At 44.7% G+C, this 22,003-nt stretch overlaps 1 protein-coding gene across 9 annotated transcripts in view; it reads left to right on the top strand.

The window, feature by feature from the left end:
• The window catches only part of Mbnl1 (muscleblind-like splicing regulator 1), a 163,042-nt gene that overhangs the window by 115,939 nt on the left and 25,100 nt on the right, over window positions 1-22,003 (top strand). For 8 of the 9 annotated variants that reach the window (XM_013016217.1, XM_013016216.1, XM_013016211.1 and 5 more), the window contains one exon: window positions 13,022-13,192. In XM_013016217.1, coding sequence (XP_012871671.1) covers window positions 13,022-13,192 — 171 coding nt within the window. Of the gene's footprint in view, window positions 1-13,018; window positions 13,193-22,003 lie in introns of all 9 variants that reach the window. The other variant, XM_013016215.1, reaches the window with a different exon arrangement.

The following is a 22,003-nucleotide window of genomic DNA, read 5'->3' on the forward strand; positions in this document are numbered from 1 at the left end:
TGCCCTTTTTAGAGCATCAGATAGATTTCTTTCATGATTTTATGGAGAATTAGAGCCACTACACCCATAGCTATCATTGTAAAAGCAGAAGTAATCTGGGGGAGCATAACTGAGTCTCTGCATAGGGCAGGCTGGATGCCTGGTCTGTGCTGTACAAAACATCATGAGCACTGAGTGGAATCATGGCCTAAGGTTGTGCAGTTGTCTAGTCTTGGTCTTCGTAGGCCATTTGTTTTCCTTTTCTGTTTGTCCCAGTACTGAGGATCAAACCTACTGAGCTAGATCCCCCGCCCTGTCTGAGGGTATTTTTGTACAATGAAATGAGTCTCGTGTGGCTCATTTCCTAATTTCTTTTTTTTTTTTTTTTGGTCGGTCCTGGGGCTTGGACTCAGGGCCTGGGAGCTGTGTCCCTGAGCTCTTTTGCTCAAGGCTAGCACTCTACCGCTTGAGCCACAGTGCCACTTCTGGTTTTTGGGTGGTTAATTGGAGATAAGAATCTCATGGGTACTTTTCTGGGCTGGCTTTGAACCGTGATCCTCACATCTCAGCCTCCTGAATAGCTAGGATGACAGGTGCAAACCACTGGTTAATTGGTTCATTCTTAAATGCTGCCATCTACTTCAGTTCCCACATGATTCTCTCTGGTTGTGAACACAGCCGGCCAGGTCTGTTTGCACAACGTATGTGGAACTGACCGGTGTCGTGGACACTCAGTTGTTCTGTGGCTTTGTACATACTATTTAATTTCTCAGGATTCTTGTGTGAGAAGTGTGAGGGAACTGCTCATGTGATTCAATGAGGGACTCTGTTCTTCAGCACTGGGGCTGGCTGGGCTGGCATAGTGAAGCTCCTCCCTTCAGCTCACTTCCACACTGCAAAGCTCGTAGGTGATTTGACAATAGCAGAATGGCACCTGCGTACAAAGAGAGCAGCAGGGCCCCATGGGGCCAGGCCCTGGTGCACCTAGATGAGTGTGCTGTTACAGCATGGTTCTTCTGGAGGAGTACAAGCAATGGACAGAGGGGTTTTTTCTTAATCAGTCATAGCTAATTTCTCATCATGTATTTGCCTTTGATGTTCATAATTTGTCATTTGTGGACTGGCTGTACATTGTCATTTCTTCACAGGGTTCTGTACATGTGACTCCGAAATTTTCCTTCTGTTCAGATACAGAGATCAGATGACAGTTCTGATACTAACCGGTGGCTTTTCCTTTGCTCTGCTGGTGAAGGAGTTCGGTGTTTCTGTATTCTGTGTTCTGGTGAAGGAGTTTGGTGTTTTGGTGCTGTGTTCTGGTGAAGGAGTTTGGTGTTTTGGTGCTCCGTGTTCTGTGAAGGAGTTTGGTGTTTTGGTGCTCTGTGTCATGGTAGAAGGAGTTTGGCACAGGGTGTTGTATGCTGGTTCACCACCTGCTGCTCCAGGAGCCCAGACTGCTGTGTGTCCTGGATCGCTGGGTAGAGGCATGGGTGATGCTGCGGCCTCCTGTGCCCAGGCACCATCAGTCTTTGCAGGGAGGGTGGCTGATGCAGGGCTGTGTCCCAGGGTCCTATCTCTGATGCCAGCCCCTGGCACCACTGGCAGTCTACACGCAGAGGCCCAGCGCCCTGTGGCTCCTGTCCACTTTGTGGCTTCTGGATCTCCTGACCCCCGGGAGCCCAGCTGGGTATAGATCAGGCCTCAGACCGAGCACCAGACCCGGATGAGGACTAAACACTGTTTACTGCCTTCGATCTTGGGAAAAACGCTTTTCACCTTTAATTTTCTTGCTGCCTTATGGTAATGCAAGTTAGGGTCTTGTTTTTTATTTATTTATTTAATTTGTGAACATACTGTACAGAGGGGTTACAATTACATGGGCAGGATAATGCGTACATTTCTTACCAAGCATTGCAGCCTCCTCCTTTGTTTACCCTTCCCATCCCTTCCCAGCCTCCCCCCTCCCCCCCCCCCGCACCGACGTTGTAAAGCTCGTTTTGGACATGATAACTTGTATGTCTCATTGTTGCAATAGGTCCACCTGTATCCTTAGGTTCTTGTTTGTTATTCATTGGGGGTTGACAGAAAAGCTTAGGAGAAGTGCTCTGCCCTGTCCTAACTTTTCTCTTCACTTTCCTCCTTCATGTCTGAACATAGTTCCTGTTATTGGTTATTTCAGAAATAATGGGGTGCTTTATGACCACCCATCCAGACTCTATCCTACCTTTTCCTTTCCATGCCTTTCCTCCCTCCCTCCCTCCCTCTCTCCTTCCCTCCCTCCCTCCCTCACTTCCTTCCTGTCTCCAGGGCATATGTCACTCCCTGCTCACTGCATAAGGTCCACCGACAGGGTAGCAGAACTCCAGGGACCCCTAGCCTCCCTGGATCCTGGGTGCTGTGCTTGTTTGGGCTTCCTTGGCGTGGCCTGGGCTCTGGGCTCAGAAGGTTGAGGTTCAAGGCCCCTCTGGAGCCATCTCAGGGGAAGACACCAGGTAGACAGCAGTGGGACAAGGAGGGCCCCAGGAGGGTGGAGGGGGATGGAGGGCATGCTGGAGGCCCAGTTGTAAGAGAGTAGGTGTGCGGAACACAGGCAGACCCAGCTGTAAGGAGAGTGGGGGTGTGGGACACAGGTGGATTCGGCTGTAAGGAGAGTGGGGGTGTGGGACACAGGCAAACCCAGCTGTAAGGAGAGTGGGGGTGTGGGACACAAGCGGACTCAGCACGCACGCCGCAGGGATCACAGATCTGGGCAGTGAGACTAAATATTGTTGATGTGATACCAAGATTCAAAACATCACATGCGTGACAGCTGTCTGTGTTCTGCACTCACGTTCACATTCTGGATTATTTAATACCTTGTTGTGATGTCCTACTCTCCGGGAGGCCCAACGCCACCCTGTTTTCCTCTTAACCAATCATGGAAGACTCCACAGCAGATGCAGATTGCCGTTTAGAACCACGCACCTGGGAAAAGGCTAAGCACTCCCAGTGCCTCCATTTGACATGATGATCTCGGTGCCCTCCGCCTTGGGGCTGGCCCAGGGATGTGGTTATGGAAGTCCCATAGCTGGAGCCACAGACGTCATGTGTTACCTGGACCCATCCCCTCATGGGTACAAAAAAAATACAGTGCAAAAAAAAAAATCCAGGATGATTCTAGGATCTGACTGCATCTCTGCAGACTCTCTTGGGTGGTGTGGCTTTCCCGACATGTCCCGGTCATGTCTGAGTGCTCCTTCCCGTGTCCTTGGGGACTGCCTTCGAGCAGAGAAAGCTTCGGGGATGAGAGGGCGGAGGAGGGTGACAGAGGCCCAGGTGACCAGGATATGATGCTGCTCTTTTGCTTTAAGGGATATTTTCACCCTTGCCGTCACCGCTTCTGCGGTAGGCATCCAATGGAGACATGTCAGGTCTCTGAGCCAGTTAACTTTCTCCTCCTGCACCTGAGTCTGAGAGGGAGCTGAAGGCTGAGCACGATCCTCCGGCTGTCCGGGGATTGTGGAAAGGTGGGGAGGGCCATCCCACGGGAGGGGCCCATGCCCTTTAGCACACTTTGTTCCAAGTGCTGGGTTGTCCTGCCCAAAGACTACGTTGGTCCACAGTGACACAGGCCCTCAGCACCTTTGCCTGCCATAGTCACTTAGCTGACACCATAGCGTTTAACGACTTCACCTGCTGAAAGATTGTGAGGACAAAGGCGCTGGCACACCCTCTGTGCAGGAATCCCACTGTCTTACAAGGGTGAAATACTGGGAGGCTAGGGTCTTAGATATTTGGTAAAACTAATGATGTTTCTACATGACTATAGAACCCTGTGATGTAATCACTTGTGCATATTAATGACAGCCAAAACTTTATCTATCTGTGTAGGAAACTGAACACTAATTATAAGCATGCTACTATCACATCTAGTAGATTTAGACTGAAGGTTTACAATGGAAATATTGTCATAAGGCCTTGGGAACACATTACATAATCTTATACTTTGAAATTCTGAATGACTTTAACAAAAAGTGATGTTCATGTAGACATAGACATGTGAAAAGAGGCCTGTTTCCCTGTATCTGTAGGATCTACCTGGTACAAATGTTAACAGATACTTCATATCAATACAGGGTCATGCTGGTTTTCTCCAGCTCCCTTACCGGAACATTAGCTCTCTCTCTGATGTCTCTTAGTTTACTGTTCATGAATTAAAGTGAGGCCCTTTGAAATGCACTGTACTACATTTCTAACTGCCTATGTTTATACACATATAATAGAACGTTCATATAATTCCTGACAAATTAGAGTCACAGAGGCCTAGTTGGCGAATGTGTAGTGACTCCAATGGTCCCCTGCATCCAGGGTGGACATGGATGCGAGGCAGTGCTTCAACTCAGTGGTACTCTCTTTCTTTTGTACTACTGATCCCCTCAAATGGCAGGGTAGTGGTGAAAGATACACCGAACTCCATGAGCATCTCATGTTGCCTGCTGTGCTTTAGAAGTACGAAGTGGGTTAATCTTCTCCAAGACTGGTGGCTTCTATCAAGAAGCATCTGTTCTCTTACAGAACTCAAAGGAGTGAAAGCCTTCGTTTGGTTGTGGCTGTTCTGGCAGTCACTCTGTTGTGAACACCCACGATTAGGAGCAGGTGTGCTTTTGGACAGCCAGCTGACCTCACTCTGTGAAGATGGTCAGAAGACGGCCGCCCTGGTTCAGCCGTTCGGTGTTCCAGCTCTGTGTGTGGGCTGCTGGGGCTCCGGAATGTGTCTTGGGCAGTTTGTTTATGCTGTGTTTTGGTAAAATGTGACAGAAAATACAAATTGCCTGTGATGCGGAGAACTGACATCCTCTCAGCATTCATTGTCTATGGATGCTGCAGACAGCACCTGACACCTGGGGCATTATGTAAATTGCAGTATGCCTTTATTGTAAAGTAGATAGCTTGGCTTCTAATTAGTGCTTCACAGGGAGGGGGATTTTAAAATGGAGAGTTCTTGTTTTGCATGTGACTGGGGTGGGCTGGCACAGGTCTTGTTGAGGAACTGCCTGAAGATGTCTTGCAAGAGAGAGTAAAAGGAAATTTTACCTGCTTTTTATCCTCAGGAAAGCCCTAGAAATATAATATAGTCATGCTGCAATTCACCGAGTACTGGTAGAGTGACTTGAGTACTTGTTATCAAACATTCCTTTTTAGTTCTCTCCTGAAAAGCACACATTACAAATAGATCCGTTAATTTTATTATATCCATATTAGGGCTTTTAATTGTTAGCCAGGATAGAGAAACGTCTGATTTGGAACTCATAAAACTTCAGGATAGTTTCAGCTGCACACAGTTTAAAATCATGACAGTTGTTATGCTGAAGAAAAAAATGAAGCAATTGAAAAAATAATAGAAACATAGTGATGTGGCATTTTCAGTTTTATGGCGCTATAAAAAAGCAGCCAACAGCACTGGGCTGGTTAACAGCCTGGCACCTGGCAAAGGCCACCGAGCCTCACAAGGTCAGAGGTGCTGGCTCGGCTCGGGGACCTACCAGAACCATCTCTGAGGCCCGGAGGGGGTGCCAGCCACGCCTGCGTAGCTCAAGCCCTGATGTCATCTTTCCACAATGTGTTTTCTTGTTTTAAGATTCTGTGGAATAGAGGAGAGTGTGGTTCCAAGGAAACAGCCAGAGCATGCCATCCCACGCAACGCTGGACAGCAGATCTGTCTGGGACCCTTGAGTTGTCCCCACGGCTAAAACCCTGTAGTTGTTGGCACACATGCCCGCCGGGTGGTGACAGACAGGTTGGCCGGCCCCACAGCTGCATGCGTGTGATCTCAGGGACACAAGCTGTGTCGGGAGGAGGTGGTGTGTCAGTCTCAGGAGGGTGTGTGACTTTCTACCCCTTTTCCCCTGTGCCCCTCCCGCTTTCCCGCATTATGTAATGCCTGGGAGAGGAGGTGTCGGGTTTCAGATATGGCATGTCCAAGATGATTCATGGAAATTGTGCAATCAAAGCCCCTAAGCGCCTGGGAGAAAAGTCACGGTGTCCCAGGGCTTGAGTTAGCGTGCCTGATACTGCGTCAGGAGGGAAGATATTTTGGGAGGTTGTAAATGTCAGTATTGGTTTTTATGTCCGAGAATCTTTATCATGAAAGCGTAGGAATGTTCTACAAAATGGGGCCCAGAACAGCCACTGGACTCTGGAAATGACTCTTTAAATAGCTAGTAAAGTCCAACTCACACACTCTTGTTTGACATTGGGTCAGCCAATGGTGGGAAGGTGTTCTGTGCATGTTCCTGGGGTCAGCTACACATTCTTTCAGGCCAGGATAAATCACACGTTGAAACTCCCACTGCTGGGTTTCTATTACTTGATGTCTCAATAATTAAGCCACAGTAGAGCATGTGTAGGAGCAAATAAATATGTTTGTGTGTATCAACAGGAACTTTTTATGGAAAAATCCAAATTTTCCTTATATTGTATTTCATTTGGAAGCATTGTATCTGTGGTAAACTATTTGTAAGGTGTTGGACCATTTCAGCAAAACTACATGAATAAATTCCTGCCTTTTTTTTCTCTTATTCAATTCTGAGGTTGAATTGAGCTCCAAGCACTTATTTATGTTAATTGGATGAAGAAACACAATTTATATCTAGAAGTAAAGGTTTAAATATTGATTAGGATTACCATATTTATGTCACAATAGGTTTAGAGTCCTGAGGATTATTGTCTAACAAAATGAGAGGAGAATTAATTTCTTTCTTAACTTCTGGTGCTAAGCATTTGTTGCTTTTGTCACTTGACAGACCAAAAAAATTAAAATCAAAAGTTGTGTACTTGCTTTGAAGAATAGCTTCTTCCTCTTTAGATGAAAGATCTATGAAATAAATGTGAGTGCTGTAGTATTAAAAATAGAAAATTATGCAGTGAAAAATCTCATTTACTTCAATTAGAGAGTTTGAATATTTGGGAATAAAAAAGTGAATGGAAAATTATGGTTAATATATTTAAATATGTTTACCATATGGTAATTCAGTATGATTAAAATATAGTAAAGTTGTAGTGTTTGATATATATTTTGTCAGTCATAGGGCTTGAACTCTGGGCATGGATACGGCCCAGGAGCTCTTATGCTCAAGGCTAGCACTCTACTACTTTGAGATACAGCACCGTTTCCAGTTTTCTGGTGGTTAATTGGAGATTTTATATATATATATATATATATATATATATATATATATATATATATATATATATATACACAAACACACACACATACGTATATGTATAACGCATATGCTACACATTCATTATGTGACATTGTATACTATTTGCAAATAAATCAGTGACTTCCTATATAAGTCACCCTGGCCTGGAACTTTCTCTGAAGCCCGAGCCGGCCTCAAATGCAATATCCTTTTGCCTCAGTCTCCAAAGTGTTGGAATTGTAGGTGTGTACCATCATGCATGAAGCTGCTAGCAGAATGTTGGTCTTAGATAATTAGCCTTCAAAACTATAGAAAATTAGTTTCTATTAAGTTACCCAGTCTGCCATTTTGTTGTGGTACCTTACCCAGTAAGTACTATTCCTACTCATTGTCAATAGCGTGAAGCAGTGGTTGGCTTTATTTTAGAACCTTTCTCCTGTCCACAAGGCGGTGTGACGGACAGGGACATTGGCAGCTAGAGACCAGGGTATATTGGAATGTTCCTGTAAGGAAATTCACACGGCCCCAGATGTGACTGGAGCTGATGAGGAGAGGCCCCTAGGGGTGGAGGGAGAGGCTTCGGGTATATGCACCACACTCTGCCACCTTCATCTTCCACTCTGAACACACATCAGCATGTGTGCTGTTGTAAGCCAGCAGTCCTTTATGGGAACAAGTGTGTTGAAAAGAAATACACATCAAAGAATGTTAATGCATATTCTGTGCTAAATGCATTGATTTATGTTCTAATACTGGCAAAAAGCAAATAGACCCAGGGTGAATTGAACTTCTCTCCAACTGAAGGAAAGCAAGTAAGTGATGTGCATATGTGAGTGTGAGTGCCAATGTGTAACATTTTCTTGCCATATATTTCCTACCACTAGATATTGTAGCTTACAAAGGGGTGACAGTAGTCAAGATGTATTCACAATGACAACTATTTAAACATAATAAAAGAGGAGAAAGGAAAAAAATGTGAGTGTATGTGTCTATGTTAGTATTACATAATAATATAATACAGAGTAGCTAATGTTGCTGTTTGCTTTTTTTGGCAAAATTTGTATCATTTGGGGGGAAAATGGTAAGAATTTTTAATAAGAAGCTATCAAATTTCCATGCCCAAAATTTGGCTAAGATATGAGCAGTGAATATCTGCAGAAAGTGTTTTGAAAATGTTTGCATATCTTATCTATCCCAATGGAAGTTTGGGTTTTATTTTAACAGTTAAAATAAATGGCTCTGATTGTAAAAGCCTACCTGGGAATTCGGTGTTAGGGAAGGGCTGAGAAGGGCTCAGGGTCTGACACATGTGCAGCACCCTGCTGATCTACTCCTCTATGGAAGATGACTCTGTAATTTTTTTTTTTTTGGGTCCGGTCATGGGGCCTGAACTCTGGGCCTGGGCGCTGTCCCTCAGCTCTTCAGCTCAAGGCTAGCCCTCTACCACTTGAGCCACAGTGCCACTTCCGGATTTTTTCTTATGTGGTGCTGAGGAATCGAACCCAGGGCCTCGAGCATGCAAGGCAAGTAATTTCAGCTACAATTTTATTTACCTTTTCCAGTCCTGGTGCTTGAGGGGGGGCCACTGTCCCTGAGCTTCCTCAGTTCAAGGCTAGCGCTCTACCACTTGAGTCACAGCACCACTTCCAGCTTTTTCTGCTTATGTGGTGCTGAGGAATCAAACCCAGGGCTTTATGCATGCTAGGCAAGCACTCTACCACTGAGACACATTCCCAGCCACAGTTTTGATTTTTTAAAATTATGTTTACTCGGTCCCTTAGACATCATTTTGTTTTTAATCATTATCAAGTACTTCATTATGTACTAAAAAGAGCAAGGAAATGGCTTTTCTATTCCCTAAATTGTCATGTAGGTTCATTCTGTTTCATTCTAATTTATATCTTACTGTATACATAATATGTAACTACATCACATGCACACACATACACAACCATTTCAGCACAGGCTTTATTGAAGGTGAAGATTCATATAAACATGTATCTTTCCTTCTGGTCATACCACGTGTAGCTTTAGAACTGTGTCTTCAGTCTCTGTCCTTGCACTCTTGTGGAGATAAGACTTCAGGGGGGACATGGACTGAGGCTGGACAATGTACCTTTACTTTGAAGGCATAGAAAAATAATGGAAAACAAATGGAACAGGTAGGGTGGATTGAAACCCCTTTACAACTACGTAAAGATAATGATAATACAAAGAAATTAGATGAATGAACTACTAGTATAGCAGCCTGCTTCTGTAATTCCACCTACTCAGGAAGTGGAGATCTGAAGCATTACTGTTGGAGGCCAGCCTGAGTGAAAACACAGGAAAGCTCCCACTCCACCAAAGGTCAGTCTGGGTTCGTGCCTGTGGGCCCACCCTGAGGGAGGAGCATTGTAGGCCAGAGCTGGTCCGGGGGTAGACATATAAGACCCTATCCAGAGCTTCTACTGAATTCTTCAGAGATGCAGATACAGGTTATGTCAGAAGGCCTAGCGATGTGGACCCAGTGGGAGAGCATCTTGACTAGTGAGTGTGAGGCTCTGATTTCAGCCCTCTCCCAAGAAAGGGTAGAAGAAAGATACAACGATGAGTATGGCCTAGACCAGAGTTCTAGCAAGCATCTTCTTTTCTCTTAAACATCACTTGTGTAACATTGATGTCTCTGGTAGGCTTTGAGTTCATCCCATTTAGTGTGAGCAAGGCTTAGAGAGAACTGAGCACAAATGGTTTCTAAAGTATGTCTGCTGGACAGCTCTGTGAGAATCAGTTTTCCCTGCCGTCAACTCAAGCAAAGCACAGAGCAAGACCACAAGGCATGTACTGGGGTGGTACTTCATCTGGTCGGGTGATGGGTGCCACTTTGGTGGGGTGGTACCCTGTCTGATGGGGTGGAACTTTGGTGGGGTGGTACTTTGTCTGGTGGGGTGCTACTTTGTATGATGGAGTGGTGGGTGGCACTTTGGTGGGGTGATACCCTGTCTGGTGGGGTGGTACTCTGTCTGGCAGGTGTGGCGGATAAAGTGTCACCAGAGGAGCCCTGATGTCACTTGGCCTCACCATGCTCTCCTTTAGCAATTGTCTCTACCCCCTTGCATACCTGCAGGCTTCTCATTTCCTTTTCTTCTCTTTCCCCGGCAAGCTTTATTGTGTCTCTAAATTGCTGGCCTCTGCGTAAAAGCATCACCATGTGGTATTTAGTTTTCATCTCTTCTTGTCCCTAGAGCAGTTAGGGTGAGGGTTCGCCTTGACACATCTCTTTTTTTTGCGGGGGGTCCGGTCGTGGGGCCTGAACTCTGGGCCTGGGCGCTGTCCCTCAGCTCTTCAGCTCAAGGCAGCTCTCTACCACTTGAGCCACAGCGCCACTTCCGGCTTTTTTTCTTACGTGGTACTGAGGAATCGGACCCAGGGCCTCAAGCATGCAAGGCAAGTGCTCTACTACTGAGCCACCTTCCCAGCCCTTGACACATCTCTTAAGGAATACTCAAGTTCATTGCACACATGCCTGCTGAGATGTGGTGCTGGAAAGGACGGTGACATGGGTGGCGGTCAGCATGGCATTGATGTTAGCTCTCAGAGGAAGGACTGCCGCTCGGTTTGCCCTACAGGGTATGCATTCCAGCTAACCCCTGACCTTTCATCTGTGAGACACAGTCACTCAGAAGTACAGGCACCATCATAAACATTTTGAACTTTCTAGGAAGCAAAGTTTATCTGTACTCACCTGGAAAGATTAGCCTATTTTTTTTTCCCTCCACGTGTCAATGTGCATTCATGTGGCTTTACATGAGTGTGTTCTGAGGTGTTTTCTGCGTTGTCACTTACCTGAGATGTTAACTCAGACCCCTGCTTCCAGGGCAGTGGTCAGTGGTTGCAAACTGGGAGAGACGTCCACAGCAAGTTTTAGACATGCAGCCTTTTAAAGGTAAATGTCCAATAGAGTGAAGTGGGCGGGGCGTCGGAGGTTGTTCCATGGCACTGCTCTTGGAGGAGCTGTGGCAAACTCAGTGAAACCCAGAGACCTGAGCTTCCACTGACCACATGGTGGTGCACAGACACCAGCTCAGCCTTCCCTTTCCCTACCGGTCCAGCAGCTCTGGGATCTGGGAACAGGGAGATGCTCTGTTTAAGGAAGGTGCTAGAACCGGGTTTGTGGTCTCGGGCAAGGCCTGGTCCCGGCCCAGGCTGTCTCTGTATTAGTTACTAAGGGTGGAAATGGGCAGTGTGAATCCCCTGCCTACTCCACAGTTTCAGTGTGAAGTGTGAAATGGGGATACTGAGAAGCAGATCCTCTTGCAGCCATGTTGTTTATGCTGAAATGGTGGCCGGTTTTTTCTAGGGGCCCTGTCTGGCTAGTCCTGAACACAACAGATTGTCATCTGTACACTTATTTATTTGGCCAGCTGTGCTTTGCGCTTTATCTTGTGATTCTAAATTGTTCCTGATTATTTGAGTGGAGGTGCTTAAGCTAATAACAATGTGTCTGTGAGCTCAGTATAAATCAAAACAAGGTGATTTTATGGGAAATAAGTCATAGATACGTAAAGGTTGGTCAATTTCTGGACCTATTAATAGCTAGAACAAATACCTATTACAAACATGCCAATGTTGTGTGTTTACTTTGTTTGATCTGTGATTTAAATTGTGGTAGTGGGTTGCATGCCTATAGGTTCATGGCTGTAGTCCTAGCTACTCAGGAGGCTGAGAGCTGAGGATCCATGTTTGAAGCCAGACTAGGCAGGCAACTCTGATGACTCATATCTCCATTTAACCGGCAAAATGCTGGAAGTAGAGATCTGTCTCAAGTGGAGGAGTGCTAGCATTGAGCAAGAAACTTAATCATAATCATGAAGACTGAATTCTAGCCCAGGCTTTCTACCTCAGGTCTTGAGACCTATACGGACCTGTGTGGGCCTTTGTGTCCTGTTGCTACCAGTTTCAAGTCAAGCCTGTTAAAATAGCAGATAGCACCCTTATCATATTATCATAGTGTGCCAAGGCCCCTTAACGAGCCATAGCAGAGTATTCGAATGAGAATTGCCACATTTTTATCATGTTTTATCAGTTTTTGGAGTCAGTTTACAATCATAAATAAAATTAAGCTATCTTGAATTTTCCAAAGGGAAAAAATATCAAAGAAAGGGAATGAGGTTGATGACTTAAAATGAATATTCTGCTTTAGAAGTGGCTTTAGATAGATTTATTAGTCAAAGAAGTTGTCAGTGTATCTGATGAGACCATTACTGTCAATACAATTTGACAGTATATACATTGGTGCATGCTCAGACTTTAAGAAATAAAGTTGATGGAAGAAGCCTCCCCAGAAGAAGGCTCACTTGTATTTACTATTTTATAATAGCTCATTTTCATTCTTCAAAGATTAGATTGTCAACAATTTAGAGAGAAAATATAGTCATTTCTGGTTGTTTTATCATTGTTGGGAAATGGGAATTAGATGTATCTCTGAAAAGTGGAAGTTGTATTGTCAACAATATTTCTTAATAGTTTACCAGGAAGATATGTGGTCGGAGCCTGATAGTCTTCATTTGACTTTCTTTGTTGTAGTGTTCGACCTTGGAAGTTTGTAGAGGTTTTTTGTTTTTGTTTTTTAATTTGAATCTAGAATTCTGGTTAAATAAAAATTACTAAAATAAAGAAGCTTCTCAAGGATTTTAAACTTTTGCAAATGTCTTAATCCTTTACCATGCTAGATGCATTTGGTTGGCTGTATTATGTATTCTGGATGTGTGTTTAAAGCCCAACACAGGTTTATTTGGGTGGCCTGCCTTCATGATTACTTTGCTTTGCAGTTGGCTGATTGTATTCTTGTTAAGATGATTTTGCTCCTTTTGTCTCTCCAGGGCCGTTGCTCCAGGGAGAACTGCAAATACCTTCATCCACCCCCACACTTGAAAACGCAATTGGAGATAAATGGGCGCAATAACCTGATCCAGCAGAAGAACATGGCCATGTTGGCCCAGCAAATGCAGCTGGCGAATGCCATGATGCCAGGGGCACCGCTGCAGCCAGTGGTAAGCTCACTCTGGGCCACTGCTCTGGGGTGGAGCGCGAGGGGTCTGGGTTGGTGCTGAGGGATGATGGGAAGTGACTATTGTCCAGTGTTTTGCAGGGAGGATGATTATCAGTCAGTCCCAAAGCCACCTTCACACTTGAGGTCACTCGGCTTCTAGCAAACCATTGCTGTTGCATTATTTGCATTGTTTATTGCATTATAGCAATTTGTATTATTACCACCATGCTCTAAAATTTTCTTCAAAATACATCCTAAGACTTTGCAGATGTTAACATGGTATTACTTAAAATAGTCATCAACATCATTAGTAGAGTCATATGCCTTTCAGGCTACCTTTAAAGTTAATATTAATTTTTTAATGGGCATATATACATTAACTTTGAGGATAGTTCACTACGTCCTCCTCTTTTAAAAGAATCCTTTTAGTTGTCTTTCTTGAAAAGGAGGCTTAATGATTCTTTTACAACTTATATTGAAATTTATTTTAAAGTCACAAATGCTGGGCAACTTCCCACTGTGGCAGCTCATCAAAACGGACTTAGAAGTCCCATCAAGGGGAGCAGATATGAGGGCAGAAACTACAAGCACTTAAAAAAGATAAATTTGATAAGCTATGAGTAGTCATAGGTCTTGAATGTTTGCTTAACAGTGTGTGGGGTAGAGCACTTGTGTGTGTGTCTTTGTTTAATTTGTAACAAAGCCTTACAGACAGGTGCAAACAGTAAATCCTCTTTTGCAACCCAGAACTCATCACTGATATGAGATTTTGGTACATGTAAGAAGTGATATGATTCTTACAACAGTTGGCAATCTGAGGGTTTGTTAATTCATACAGGTTGTTCTGAGAATAAAGTTAATGTAAAAGAAAAAAAAACCAAAAACAAAACAAACCACAGTGTATGGGGTAACTCTTTATTTGAATTTTGGTGTGTATGTGTATAGACAAGCTTTTTAGGTTAATTGTGGATGTTGTAGTTATATATTTAAATTTAAATGCTTGATAAACTTGCAATGATTAGGGAAATTGTGTTAATGGCTTATTACAATATCATGCAGTCAGGACATTTTTCTGGCATGCTAATTGTCACCTTTGTGCTAACTTTTTTCCTTATGCATTTTTAGCACCTGAACTCAACACAATTATTATTCTCTCTGAGAACTTAACGCAACCATCATTCCCAAAAGTGTGGGGGGAGGGGGTTGCATTTTGAGGTGGGAGGGAGCCTCATGTTCCAGTGATCAGTGCTGTGCAGTATAGGTGAGAGACTGTTATCATTAATTCTTTGTTTTAAGCTCATCTTTTATTTTATTGCATTGTTGGAGGCTCAGTTAAAAATGTGATTTAGGTATATTATGACATCTACTCATTTTACATGTCCTGTTCGAATAGCATGGACTTCCTGTTTGGTTAAATGTCTTTAGTTGTAGTCATTCTTTCTAAAAGAAAGTAGAGGATAAATATCCTTGCCCTTGACAGTCACAGGTAGTGTTGCAGGTCAGCTGCCATGTCCGTGTAGGTCTCCCTTGTGAGCGAGAGACTTGTTTCCATGGAAACTTGACATAGCATTGCCACAGAGCACCTGGAGATCTTCAGGTTTGATTTGAGGCCTGCAGGGGATGGTCCCACCCTGACCAGGCTCTGGTCCCAGCCAGGGCCCATGCCCAGCCTCCAGCGCCTTCCAGCTGTCATCCAGGACCATCCTCTGATCTTGCCCTCGGTCTGACTCGGGCCAAGCTGCCCACATTATCACTCACAGCAGAAACCAGAGGCGTCTTGTGTACACAGTTACTCAGAGCCACCGGACTCTAACTCTGCTTTCTGATGCTTTTGTTATACAAGTTCTCTGTGTAGACAGAAGAGTGGCATTTTAGCTTTCAGCACACTGAGGCTTTGTTCCTGTTTCCTCAAATGTGTGGCTGCATTGGAGGTGGAATTACCCTTCTGCTACAGGGTCCGGAGATGACAGTCTAAAATTTTACTTTATTCAGAGTAATTGTACAATGTGTAGAAGTCATTTTAGTATTTTGATTTTAAAGTATTTGGGATTTTTAGTAACTGTAGAGAAGGCTTTACCCAGGAAATTTGCCTTCAAAACCCCACGTGAGACACTGATGCTGTCTCCGTCAGCTGTGTGATCACACGAAGACTTGGGGTGCCTGGGGTGTTTGCTGAGACGGTGGTATGTATCTACAGACAGGAGTTCTCAGCTAGAAGCAGCCAGGCTGCTCACACAGAATGGTGCTGGTGATCATGCATGCATGGGACCTGACTCAGGGCCAAGCAGTGGCAGAGCAAAGCAGGTGCACCCATGGAGGGAGGACAGAGCAAAGAGGCCTCTTGTGTAGTTGCTGACGTTGTCTTAGCTGCCTTGGCCCAGGCCATTTCTCCCCTCCTCCCTCAAACCCGCGGCAGGCACAGGAGGGTGCAATGGCAGAAATGTAAGCAGATGAGGCAGCATCCAGCACTGTGCTTGGCATGTGGCAGAGAGCAGCGATTGCCTGATGAACAAAAAGCTAAGTTAGAGGGAAGAGGTTCTCGGCAGAGCTTCACGGCTTTGGTCATAGAAGACCAAAGGATTGGTAGAAGAACAAGAAATGATACTGTGGGTCCAGACACAAGCTGGTCGCAGAGATGCACCCCAGTCGTGGATACTGCACCCCAGAACGCAGCACGGTCATGAACACATACCAGCTGATGCTTTCAAAGGGAAGCCAGTGTCAGGTCCTCGGGTCTGGATTCTTGTCTGCCCCGTTAGAGAGGATCTCATAAGGGTCTATAAACTTATGGCCTCAGAACATTATGCTGGGAAGACTTGGTTAATGCAGGGAATTGTGGGCGAGCTTTTTGCTTTCGTAGATTTTGTTTTAGGTTATTGTGAACTGCACCGAGCCAAGGGTGAGAAGGAGGAATCAGATTTGAGACAAATATCATTTTTAAGGGCATGTACTGACTTCAGTACTTTTTATATTTTCTGTTCTCACAACTATCCCACAAAGTAGGTAATGTCCAGGTTAAAGTTAAAAGTCAGAGAGTTAAGTAATGTGTCTGGTTGCACAGCTGGGGAGTGGCAGGCCAAGATTTGAATCCAGCTATGCCTGGTCCCAGTGTTTATGTTTGGATCGTGTATGGGGACAGGCCCCCAGCAGCTCTAGGTTTAGAGTGACTTGTGCAAGACTCCAACCTTCTTCAATAGGGGGTGGAAAGTTGTAAAGACATCCCCTGCAGGATGCTGCCAGTAAGTATCATAATACAAGCTGAAAAAAGATGAGTTGGAAATAAATAATTGTATTTATTTGTAGAATTGTTGGCATTAGTTCTACTGTCATTTCTACTGAAAATGCTAGCAGATGTGTTTTTCCCTCTTGACCATAATGATCTTGGGAGATAATGGAAGCATGAGGCGGGGATTGACTCGGGTGGAGTATCTTCCTGGGAGGCATGGACTGAGATTGGACTCCAGTATCACCAGATAAAAAAGGAAAACTGTAGTGATCTGAACCTGAAAGGTAAATTAGTGCCATTGCTTAATATCACTGCTACTTTGTCATACACATTCAAAGGAGAAATCTGTCCATGCGTAGACGTCCTCACTGCACCTGAGGGGGCACCTGATGTGCTTCCTTAGTCCCCAGGAATTCCTCTCCTGTCCTGGCACTTCACCCAGCCCCTCAGAGGACCTAGCACCACGGAGGTTGTAAAAGTGGCTCTGACCCCTAGAGCTCCCTCGGCAGGCCTCTGCTGCCTTTCCTTGGGATCCAGAGGGCTGGCTGTGCCTGGTTTCTGACAGCACTTCTTCCCTGGGTTGAGCCTCTGGCTGAGACCTGTCCTCATGTAACACTTTGAAATGCACGGGTAGAGTCTCAGATCTCCAGAGGGTCCTCGCTGCTTTGACCAGCTTGACTGCTGTTCTGCAGCACTTGTTGAAGTCATCCTTTGCAAGCTGCCAAGAACTCCTGGACCTTTACTTCACCTAGAATCCATGCTTGCTTTCCTGTGTCTCCACCTTGTGGTGGAGACCAGCACTTCATCCAGAATGTCTGGTAAAATGATTCCTCATCTTACTATTGCGTTGCCATCCATCCACCCATCCACCAATCCATCCACACATCCATCCATCCATCCACCAATCCATCCATCCATCCATCCACCCACCTATCCATCCATCCATCCATCCATCCATCCATCCATCCATCCATCCATCCATCCACCCATCCATCCACCTATCCATCTACCCATCTGTCCATCCACCCATCTATCCATCTGTCCATCCACCCATCTATCCATCCACCCATCCATTCACTTATCCTGTTTGCATTGGGGTCCTGTGACTCCTCATACTGCTAACAGTGGACAAATGGGGTTCTGTTTTTTGTCAGCTTTGTCCAACGAGGGCCAGAAAGGGCACTTTAGGGTTGGCTGTTGCACAGTGACATATTGAAGGATGAAAGGAATCTGAAGCTAAAGCAAACACTTTTGTGATCTGTCCATTCATTAATAAGTCTAGGGAAGTTTTTAAAAGCATTGTTGATTTGATTGCTGTCACCTGCTCCCTTCTTAGAAAAGAAGAATCTGTAATGTGAATTTTCTTGGTAACTCTCGACTTTATTAAAATAATTGTTTATTGAGACTAGTTACAGCTCTAGCTAGGCATAGAGCTGTGCTTAGAAGCGGCTTTATATATCTTGTTTATGTGCTGTGAATTCTTTAAAATGCCTTTTCTTTTTACTGCTTGTAGGTTTGATCTTCACACACATAGAAAATGTATAAAATCTAACTTTTAAAATTTCTGTTCCATAATCTCAAGGACACTGATGGGCATATTTTGTCACATCCTTCCATTTTATTAAGAATTATAAACACTTATGAAACAAATGCTGTCTCACAGAGTTTTAAAATAAATAACTCTTCTGACATATTGAGCATTTACTGCATAGTGACTACACTTATAAAATTAAATGTAAAAATTGTGAAGCAAATAGAAATTAAATTTTCAAATATTCCTGGTTGAAGTTAAATTTGGGGGCAAAGAGGAAATATAATTAGGTCTCTTTCAAATATTCAAATACCTGTTCTAAAAAACATATTTAATATATTGACTAGTTTGTGTAGCCAAAAAAAAGCAGTTAGCAAATCCGTAATATATGAATTTAGGTAATTGTAGAAACCTTGTTTGTAGGCCACTTGATTTATACTTACATATAGAGTATGTATATATATTGTGTGTGTATCTATATATCTGTCTGTGTTAGTATCTGTATGTATATCTGTGTGTGTGACTGTATGTATATTGGTATGTGTCTGTGTATATGTATGTATGTCACTGTATGTACACCTATGTCTGTGTATGTCTGTGGGTCTGTGTCTGAAAGTATGTCTGTGTCTGTAGATATGTCTGTGTCTGTAGCTATGTCTGTCTGTAGATATGTCTGTGTGTGTGTATGTCTGTGTGTGTGTATGTCTGTGTATCTGTATATGTACATCTATGTGTATGTCTGTGGGTCTGTGTCTGTAAGTATGTCTGTGTCTGTAGATATGTCTCTGTGTGTGTGTGTGTGTGTTGATCAAGTCCACAGCTTGTCCTCTGGAGTCTTCAGTCCAGTGGGTATGGAGGAAATGGTTCTGAGCATGGGGCTCAGGGATGAATGTTGCACTGCTGCGATGTGAACTTCTGGGAGCCCCATGTGGGAGAGGCCCCTTCATAGTTGGTGGTGGCAGACTGGGCGACTTGAGGAGGAAGCTTCCTGTTCTGTAGAGGAAAAGTCACATTCACAGTAAGAGGATCATAAGGGGCATGTCTCCCTAGAAAAGTGAACACATTTCTGGGCAGCTAGTACATGGAATTAATACCAACCAGGAGCTTTTAGTGAAGCACTGCCACCTCTCCTGTGGCAGATGCTTTTGTCGGTGATCCTGGGGTAGGGATGGCTAGGACAGTCACACATTCAAAGGACCCTGGTGATTGTAATGTGTGCCTAGTCCATCGAGAGCCACTGATCTCAGAACCATGTGGAGTTCGACATTTATACCTGTGTGTGTCAGGCCTCACATCCAATCCCTGGTTACTACCTTCACGTGCTTTGTGAGCCTTTAATATGAAAAATAGGTCTAATAATCTCCCTGCAGGCTGTCATCCATCCATGCACCCATCTGTCCATCCACCCATCCATCCCTCCATCGACCATCTGTCCATCCAAGCATCCAGTCATCTACCCATCTGGCCTTCCATCCATGCACAGCCATCCATCCATCCGTCCATGCACCCATCTGTCCATCCATGCATCCATTGTCCATTGAAACATCCACCCATCTACCCATCCGTCCATCCATCCACCCATGCATCCACTTTCCATCCACCCATTCATCCATCTGTCTAAGATCCACTCATCCATCCATCCATCCATCCATCCATCCATCCATCCATCCATCCATCTGGCCAGCCAGCCACCCACCCATCAGTCCATCCATCTATGCATCCATCTGTCCCTATGCCTCATCCATCTGTTCAGGCATCCACTCATCCACCCATCCATCTGTCCAGCCAGCCAGCTACCCATCAGTCCATCCATCTATGCATCCATCTGTCCATCCACCCAGCTGCATCTGTCTGTCCAAGCATTCCTTCAATGAAGTTTCATTGTGCTGAGCTCACATTGTTCTGTGATCTGGAGATTGAACAGAGACTAAAATAGATCCTTTCCCTGATGACCACCTCTCCCCCCGCCACACAAAAAAAAAGGCAGAAGAGAGAAGCAACTCTAAGGATTTATATTAGAGGAGAAACTAACCGCAACACCACAGGTTTAGCACTGAGCACAAAGCTCACACACAACACATGGGAACCACTAGCAATAATCATTTTTGTGTAGTTAACTAGGGTCATGATGTGAAAGGGAATAATATTTTCATTTATAATGAAGCCTGAGTACCTTAATGGAAGCAGCATGTCGCCTTTAAAATGTCTCCTTTAAAACAAACAAGATCACAAACAACCTCAGAATCGGTAAGCCCACCATTTGTTTATCTCTCTGGATGCTCTTCTGCCAAAGGCTGTGGGAAGATGACCTTCCACCTTCTTGCAGCACAGATATCTGTGAGTCATGATCACAAGCTGTAGAGGGCAGCGCCTAGGCTGGTCACATAGTTACACACGTCATGTGGTGCTCAGGGGAGACGGGGCTGCTTGAGGCTAGCACTGCCCTGCTGACTGTCTTTGAGACTGCCACTCAGGAAGCCACAGTGGAGGGCGGGGCACAGAGGACTGGCCCAGGTGCCACTGTTCACAAACTCACAATCTGATTCCCACACGGTGTCCTCTGACCCTTAGCATGGACCTACCCCTCAGGGAGCTCTTGGAGAAAGCAGTACCACACAAGTGGTGCAGAAATTTTGCTGAAGTTGAAAAGCACTGAAGGAATATCACACTCATTCTTTTCCTTGCAACTTTTCTAGGCTCAGGTTTAAGGGTATAGAGCTTGTGTTACAGACCGCCCATTCAGCAAACCACAGTACTTCATGGGGAGCAGTGTCTGATAATGCTGGCCAAATGGTTGATGTTTCCAGTTTTTAAATGATGCTTTGCACTGTACTTGGGGAAATTGCCCTCAAGTGCTTCAAATTCAAACTTGCTGTGCGAAATAAGTCAGAAAAGCAATTTACACAACAAGTGTATAGAAAACAATTCATCTGGGTATTGGTAGCTCACACCTGTCATCCTAGCTACTCAGGAGGCTGAGAGCTGAGGATGGCAGTTCAAAGCCAGCCTGGGCAGGAAAGTTCATGAGACTCTTATCTCCAGTAAACCACCAGAAAACTGGAAGTGGCGCTGTGGCTTAAGCGGTAGAGTGCTCGCCTTGAGCTCAAGAGCTGAGGGACAGTGCCCAGGACCAGAGTTCAAGCCCCACAACTGACAGAGAGAGAGAGAGAGAGAGAGAGAGAGAGCGAGAGCGCAATTTGGAGGAATGATTATTGCCTGTTAGTAGGCTCTGCTTGAAGGATTATTCTAGTGAGCCATGCTCCAGGTCCCGTAGGCCATGTGCATCAGAGCCAGACTAGAGGAGCGTTGCTTTGTAGCACTGTGTGGTCCACAGGCACCTGTGGTGTGTGCAGCATGGAGCTTACGTGGTGCACAGCCTTGTCCCACAGCTGCATGCACTGTGCCAGCAGGCACACCCTTCTGTCGTTCTGACCGAATGTCAACTCTCCATACCAGAATGTTCTGTGGAGCTATTTCTTACCACCAGATAAAGAAAATAAATTGTTAACGTGTATCCTATCACACAAGATCCATTATGTTCTGAGATGTTTATTTTCTAATTTTAAAGACAAATATTGTTAAAGTTTAAGGGTTGCAATTCTCAAAAATAAGGCGGGAAATTGTGTTCTTAGATTTCAGGGTACACTCATTCTACTCAATAGCAAACATGTTTTATAACACACAAATCTCTATCAACAGATTGAGTCAGTATGTATCCTTCAGAGCATTTCTGACAGAAATTGTGTCTTGTAGTAATTTATTCGATGCTAATCACATGTATTTCCTAAAACAGTTCTGTAGCATTGCTTTGGGAATGTTCTGCTCTGTTTCCCCTCTCAACTCCTGTTGTCCCTCATGGGATAAATCCACTCTGGCACACAGATGTGACAGGCTAGCCAGCACTCACCATCTCCAGAAAGCGAGTGATCATGGGACGGCTCCCTCATCAGCACCGTTCTCACGCCCAAGAGATGTATTAGCAGTTTACACTGAGTGTTGATAACAAATGCTTTGAACCCTGAGAGTCCACCGTATTTATTTAGATAACGGGCACC

This window comes from Dipodomys ordii, unplaced genomic scaffold (genome assembly GCF_000151885.1).
Source record: "Dipodomys ordii isolate 6190 unplaced genomic scaffold, Dord_2.0 Scaffold30, whole genome shotgun sequence".
NCBI lineage: Eukaryota > Metazoa > Chordata > Mammalia > Rodentia > Heteromyidae > Dipodomys > Dipodomys ordii.